The 7,958-nt window shown below is 31.2% G+C and overlaps 1 protein-coding gene across 1 annotated transcript; it reads left to right on the top strand.

Annotated features, from left to right (window-relative positions):
* Nucleotides 1-355: 355 nt before the first annotated feature.
* LOC122050592 (beta-glucosidase 26-like) lies at nt 356-3,131 on the top strand. The gene is made up of 11 exons (XM_042611488.1): nt 356-596; nt 701-759; nt 1,092-1,167; nt 1,260-1,331; nt 1,412-1,499; nt 1,632-1,875; nt 2,028-2,143; nt 2,227-2,444; nt 2,528-2,559; nt 2,669-2,771; nt 2,860-3,131. The coding sequence occupies exons 1-11, from the start codon at nt 356-358 to the stop codon at nt 3,129-3,131; spliced, it is 1,521 nt and encodes a 506-aa protein (XP_042467422.1).
* The last annotated feature ends 4,827 nt before the right edge of the window (nt 3,132-7,958 follow it).

The raw sequence follows: 7,958 nt of genomic DNA, 5'->3' as shown, positions 1-7,958 counted from the left end.
TTTAAAAATTTTTTTTTTCAATAATGCTAGAAAATAGTATTTTTCTTTTTTAAAAAAGTGATAAATGCTAGAAAATAGAGAGTAATATTTGTTGATCTTAAAATTCCAAATAAATGATATAAAAGTTAGACTTCAAGAAAATTAAAGAGATATTTTAAATTGAAAATCAATTCATTGAATTCTTGAATTTTTATCATTAGCTTGAATTTTTTATCCTTAAGAATTGGTCCACGCTTTCTTTTATACACATCCATTTAACTCTTACAATGTTTATCTAGTAATTGTACCCTATATATAGGTATCACTTGCTTCTTATTTTCTTCACTAATCATAGTGTATCTACATCTCTTCCACAATGAACCTTAAAGGGTCCTTCACATTTTTCTTTTTATTTATTTTACTTCTCGTAACCCAATGTGTATATGGTTATAAAACAAATAATGTGAAACTAGTTTCAAAAGTACAAAAGCTAAGTCGTGATGCCTTCCCTCATGGCTTTGTATTTGGCACCGCTGCATCTGCTTATCAAGTTGAGGGAGAGGCACTCAAGGGTGGTCGAGGACCTAGCATTTGGGATGCATTTGTAAAAATTCCAGGTAACGCACTAAACATTTAAATTTTATAGTTTTACATATTTATTTCTCAAATGAAAGTTATATAATGGAGTAAATTTGAATTTGATTTATTTATTATGGTGTAGGTCTCATTCCAAATAATGCAACGGGTGATGTAACAGACGATGAGTATCATCATTATAAGGTCAAATGCATTTTTTTTTTGTTATAGTTGACTATTTAATAATTTTAAATTTAATAACAAAAGGAAAAAATTTAATAACAAAAGGAAAAAATATAATTTTTATGAAGAATCAAATATTAAATTTTATTTTCAAATCATTACTCCATTGGTTCAAGATTTTATTTTTAATAATTTAAAAAGATCTTATCTAATGTAACTTTATGTTGATAATTAAGTCCAAACAAACAAATTTTTGATATTCTTATTGTTGATATTTGGAGACAATTAAAATGAAATTAAATTGGATTTGATCTTTTTCTTAAATATATTAAAATTTGAGTTTCGTCTTGTAGGAAGATATTGATATTATGAAGGAGCACAATTTTGATGCTTATAGATTCTCAATCTCTTGGAGTAGAATTTTCCCAAGTAATTAAAGCTATCAATCTTTTTTATAATATTATATACACCATCTTACCGTTTCAAAATACTAATAATTTGTTATTTCCTTTTTCTTGTAGATGGAACTGGAGCCATTAATTGGGAAGGCGTTGACTATTATGATAGGCTAATTGACAATTTAATACTCAAAGGTAATTTATTTTTGTCTGATTGCTAAACAAATAAGTTTGGCATGTTTTCATATTTTTTAACCTTTCTATCTTCACATTAGGTATTATTCCATATGCCAATCTCTATCACTATGATCTTCCATTGGCACTCCAAAATGAGTATTTGGGTTGGTTGAGTCCGAAGATAGTGTAAGTAGTAAAATAGAATAATTACTTATATTGTTGAAATTAATTATGCTTATTGCATATTTAAGAATTTCTAATCTAACTTATTAAAAGATGTTATAAATATTTGATTTAGTTTATAATCAATTTGTTTAGGGATGCATTTGCGGATTATGCTGACTTTTGCTTTAAGAGATACGGTGATAGAGTGAAAAATTGGTTCACATTCAATGAGCCAAGAGTGGTGGCAGCTCTAGGTTTTGATACTGGTTCTCAAGCCCCTGGAAGAGCTACTGGTAGTAAATTTGGAGGAAACTCATCTACGGAGCCTTACATTGTGGCTCATAATCTCATCTTATCTCATGCTGCAGCAGTTAATAGATATCGTGAGAAGTACCAAGTAATATGTCTTTAACAAAGTTTATGTATTAATAGTAAATTCATTCTTAGCTAATTCTTAAAATCTCTTGCTATCAAATATAACAAACTCATTTTAAAATTGTAAGTCTACAAATATACATAATACTAAAACCATTTTCTTTTCTTATTCAGAAAGAGCAACAAGGAAAAATTGGAATTCTTTTAGATTTTGTTTGGTACGAGCCTCACACTTACTCTGACAAGGATAAAGCTGCTGCTCAGAGAGCTAAAGATTTTCATGTGGGATGGTAAGTAATTGTACATTCTTGGTTTCAACATCTAACTATGATTAACCTTTTCAATGTAACCTAATTTTGTTTACTTTTCTTAGGTTCATTCACCCTCTGACATATGGATACTATCCTCAATCCATTCAAGACATTGTTAAAGAAAGATTGCCAAAATTTACTAATGATGAAGTGGAGCTAGTTAGAGGTTCATACGACTATTTGGGAATTAATCAATACACAACTTATTATGTTAAGGATAACAGTACAACGAATCCTAAACCTATTAGTTATCAAGATGATTGGCTTGTTGAATTTAAATGTAAGATATATACAATATTTATTTTTGATAATGTTAAACTTAATAAAATGATATGCTAATAATTGTTCTACTAATAAATTCAGATGATCGAAATGGGGTACCAATTGGACCAAGGGTAAGAAATAACCTTCTTATAGCTTTTTCGATTATATTATAATTTTTGTTTTTTTTAAACTAAATGTAAGTCTATAATTAATCGAATACAATTGTTTATATATCATTAGGCCCATTCTGATTGGCTCTACATAGTTCCGTGGGGATTGTATAAGGCAGTGACATATGTTAAGGAAAACTATGACAATCCAATTGTCTTTCTATCTGAAAATGGTAAATATTTAGCACTTGTTTAATGCATCTTCTATTTAAGAATTTAGATTTATTCTCTAACCACATAATTCATTGATTAAAATTATAGGCATGGATCAACCGGGCAATGCCACACTTCCAAAAGGCTTGCAAGATACTCAAAGGAGACATTTTTATCATAACTACATTACTGAACTAAAGAGAGCTATAGATGATGGTGCTTCAGTGATTGGGTACTTTGCATGGTCTCTTCTTGATAACTTTGAATGGAGACTAGGATACACATCAAGATTTGGTATTGTCTATGTTGACTTTAAGAATAAAAAGCGCTTCCCGAAGGAATCAGCTCGTTGGTTCAAGAAGATTCTCCAAAGGAATTAATAATTTTGTTCTTTTATAAATTGTTTATAGCCTTAGGTTATTTTTATCTTCGCTACTTTTATCATGAAATAATCACTCTTTGTTTTTTAAGGCACTATAAATAAATAAAATTACATTTCAATATGAATGTGTTTCATTTTGGCACTTTTAAAGAGATGTTAAATTCCCTTCATCTGTCTCATTCATTTTTCATTTTCAACGGATGACAAGCCTATTTAGGCTCATAAGTCAATCTAGTTTCTATCAAAAAAATTATATATATAAATATATATATAAGAGAACCTAAATATATATATTTTCAATATATATTTATTTAAGGAAGCAAATGTTAATAAGGATAATTTTAACAAGTATAATATTTTTTAATGATAATTTTAAAAGAAGAGTTCAATAGTCAGCCACTAGAAATGATATTAGAATCTTAATCTTATCCATACAATCTATTTTGGTAAAACTAAATTAATAATAAAAATTGTCGCAAAAAAATAGATAGGGACTAAAATGCATTTATCAAAAACCAATAGAAATGTGTTACTCAAAAGATATAGCCCAAATATATTTAACATTACAGAAGTAACTTTCACTAACTAACACTATGGTTATGTGAAACATCGATAATAATTAGTTAGATACATTGACTTTGATTTTTGATTTTTATATTCTTTAATTCATTTTGAACTATTTAGTTAAATATATACACACACATACTTTTGACGTCATATATCATATTAAATGAAATAAATATCGATATTATCGTACAATATTGAAATCACTTGATAAGAATCATTACCATTGGGTCTAGAAAATGGAAATGATTGTTAGTTACTAACATGATCTCAAAGTTATCTCAATTTAGAAGTGTTGACATTTAAAAATTATATTTGGATGGAATGAATTTTTATTGTTCAAGATGGTTACAATCACTCATCAAAAATCATATATGATTTAGTCAATTCAAAGTCATTTAATAATTTTTTCTAGGTTTTGATTTAAAGGTAATATAACCTTTAAGTGAGAAATATTGAATCATCTTTGATTTCATAATAAGTGAATCAAAGTAATCATGGAATCCCCATGTGCCACATGGTTTAAATAAGTGAATGATACAAATTATATTTTCTGTATTTCTAAATTTTATTTTAATAAAAATGAAAAGAAAAACTAGAATTTTTGATAAATCAAGTTATTACAGTCATTATTATAAATTTATCAATATATTTTTGATTGTTTGATCTACCATTCGAATTAAATGTTATGCCAAGAGTATTTATTGTTATAATGTTATATCGTTCGGACTAAAGAAGATAGATGCTACTTATCAATGGCTTATGAACAAAGTGTTCTGAAAGTAGATTGGGCAGAATATGGAGGTCTATGTGGATGATACCATTGTAGCCAAAAAGAATATGAGTAACATCCTTTTTGAACTCTACTAGTATTACCAACTTAGAACTGGTCCAAGAGAGAGTATTACCAAAGGCTATTTGATTATGAATACCAATGGCTAGATAAGATTTGTTATATTCAAAAGAATAGGATGGATACATCTGAGCAAGAAACGATGATAGGGAAGGAGTGACAGTGACTCACTTCGGTTAGACCCTAGCACCAGGTCTATAGGCATTTACTCTTTGGTCGTAAATGTGACCATTTACCCTCACCAAGTTATAAATATATTGACTCCTAGCTCCAAGTCATCTATGATTCACTTCCTTCCTTTCTTGGTCGTTATGAACTCCTTTGGTGCTAGTGTAGGAGTAGATTCTAAAGTGAAGCCACTAGAAATAGTTTTTGAATCTTACTTGATTTTATCCATACAAGCTATTTTGGTAAAACTAAATTAATAATTAAAATTGATGCAAAAAATAGATAGGGAGTATAAAATGCATTTATCAGAAACCAATAGAAATGTATGACTCATAAGATAGAAATTCAAGTTTTTCTTTATTGTCAAACATTTACAACTAAGCTTAACAATGAGCAAAACATTTCTTAGTTGCATTAGATTGGAATTGAGCGAATAACCCAAATAAATTTGATTTTACCTTTCTTGATTCCAAAGTAACTTTCACTAACTAACACTACACTATTGTTATGTTAAACATCGATAATAATTAGTTACATACATTGACTTTGATTTCCCATTTGTTATATTCTTTAATTCATATTATATATATATATATATATATATATATATATATATATACACACACACAATTCTATATCATATTACATAAAATAAATATCGATATTATCATATAATGTTGAAATCATGATGTGCGTAGATTGTATACACTTGTTTAGCATCTTTTGACGCACATTCATATATTTTATGTATGCTTTATCTGTGCATTTTTGCACTTCCAGCTTTGCTTTTAGCATATTTACTCTTCTTGTTCGGAGATATGCTTTTGTACATTTTTTGTACGCAGGAGTTATATTTGGAGAAGAATTTATGATCGAGGCTAAATCTGTGAGTTAACGAAAGGAGGAAGACACCGTCTTGGAGTGCCACACGGCTATGTCTGGGAGAGTGACCTAGGCCGTGTGGTAATCCTCACCCTTACAGCATTGGCAGAGCAAGGCAATGTCCAGGCCATGTGGTGATGATTAACCGTGTAGCCTCTGTAGAAAAGGAAGAGGTAATGGCCGTGTGTGCATCACACGACCATGCCAACTTTGAAGCCTTCCAAAGCCAAAGCAGTACACGACCGTGTACATCTACACGACCGTGCAAGCCTTCCAGAAGCTAAACAAGGCCTGGCCATGTCCCAGACATGGTCGTGCATGAGTTCCAGAACCGGAGGCAGCACAGGCCGTGTAGATCTACACGGGCGTGCAAGGAGGGCAGTGTCAAAGCATGTCACGGCTGTGTGCACTACATGGCCGTGTGAGAGGGGCAGTGAAGAGAATAGCTTGGGCCGTGTCTCACACACGACCTAGTCTCGGGGCTGTGTGGCGCCCAAAGTCTTTGCCCTATATAAGGGTTTCTTGCATCATTTGAAGGGGGAGTTCTCCCTCTTGGGGAGAGGATGAGATTTGGGCGATTCCTCACCTTCTTAGAAGGATGTTCCAGCGATCTAAGGGAAGATCTTCAACGAATCAGCTCTGGGAATGAGGATTGGATCCGAAGATTATTTTTCATCGTAGATAAGCTTTTCTTCACTTTCTTTTCTTGGATTTTGGGATCAAGATGCTTGTAATCTTCTTGTCTTTAGGTTTCTTTTCTTATTCTATGGATTAGATCTCTTTGTTCTAGGATGGAGAGAGTATTTGTAATGTGATTTGATGTAAATTCTTATGGATTTGTCAATTTCCTATTTCTATGATGTTGCCTTATTTGTATCTATTTGATCTTGTGTGGATTGTTGTGATTGGACTAAATTACCATACTTGATTGAATGTTTGAGTGTCTTGTGGATCTTGTAGAGATATTTCCTCATTCGATTATCTGAGGGACATACGTGACAGACAAGCCCGTGTAAGGATGATTGAGGGATAATCTTGAAAGGGAAATAAGGTAATTCAAGGGGATAGAATAGATTGTATGCATTAATCTTTTATATCTTGATGTGGATGAGAAGTAATGAATTTCTATGTTGATTATCCGAGGGACACACGTGACAGGCAAGCCCGTGTAAGGACATCATAGGAATCATTCCTAATTAATCACATTAGATATAGATTTTAGTCCTAGGTCAGTTGTCTATTGCAAGAGAGAATCGACAATCTTCTACAAATGAAGGACAATTGAGGAATAAGATTTGGTAGATCATTTACATTGAATAACATTACAAAGAAATCAAAACTCCTAGAACATCCTTTATCATAGCCCTTATCCCTGTTTTTATGCTTTTACTTCTAGGTTTTATTTTCTATAGTTGCACCTAGCTTTTATAAATCAATTGATTAGTTGTTTAGCTAATTCGTGTTGAGATTTCTTTAGTGGTTAATACCAGTCCCTATGGATATGATATCTTTCTTTATTACTGACGACGTATCCATACACTTACGGATCGTTAACAAGTTTTTGGCGTCGTTGCCGGGGACTGCGCTATAACATTAGAGATTATCAATTGATTTAGACTAAACATAACTTTTCTTTTCGTTAGCATAGTTGTAATTAATCTTTAGAATTCTGTTTTCATCATTTGCATATCTTTCTATTTCTTGACAATTCATTTTATTGCAATTATAATTATAATTCTAACTTTGCATTTTTGATTTCTAACATTCTAATCTAGTTTTTCTCTGTTTTTCTTTTGATCTAACTTTTCTCTTTCTTTCTTCTTTTCTTTTGAACAAATATATCTTGTAATCTTGTTCTTGTGTATGCGAAGATCTAACTTTGCATGAAAACTTCTTCCCCTAGACCCCGAAATAGATAGAACATTTCATAGAAGAAGAACTTCACAAAGACATCAAGAAGAACAAGGACATTCTAGCATAGCAAATAGACCATTAAAGGATTATGTAGCACCTTATGTTAGAGGGTTTCGATCTAGCATTTCAAGACCTTCTGTTGAAGCAAATAATTTTGAGATCAAACCAGCTATTATTTCTATAGTGCAGCAGAATCAGTTTGGTGGAGGACCGCATGAGGACCCAAATCAACACTTGGACGTCTTCTATGAGATATGCGGAACAATGAAAATGAATGGTGTTCCTTCTGAAGCAGTGTGTTTATTATTATTTGGGTTTTCTTTAAGAGACAGAGCTAAGCAATGGCTAAACTCTTTAGCTCCAAATAGCATCACCACATGGGAACAATGCGAGTAACAATTTTTGGATAAATTCTATCCACCTAGTAAAACAGCTCATATGAGG

Source organism: Zingiber officinale, chromosome 3A, assembly GCF_018446385.1.
Source record: "Zingiber officinale cultivar Zhangliang chromosome 3A, Zo_v1.1, whole genome shotgun sequence".
NCBI classification, from domain to species: Eukaryota; Viridiplantae; Streptophyta; class Magnoliopsida; order Zingiberales; family Zingiberaceae; genus Zingiber; species Zingiber officinale.
The sequence above is the reverse complement of the archived record's forward strand: the minus strand, read 5'-3'. Positions and strand labels throughout refer to the sequence as shown.

Coding starts and splice junctions, on each gene's coding strand:
- LOC122050592 (XM_042611488.1), top strand. CDS start 356: ATGAACCTTAAAGGGTCCTTCACATTTTTCTTTTTATTTATTTTACTT. Junction 1,500..1,631: donor TGGTTGAGTCCGAAGATAGT/GTAAGTAGTAAA, acceptor CAATTTGTTTAG/GGATGCATTTGCGGATTATG. Junction 2,560..2,668: donor GGGTACCAATTGGACCAAGG/GTAAGAAATAAC, acceptor ATATATCATTAG/GCCCATTCTGATTGGCTCTA.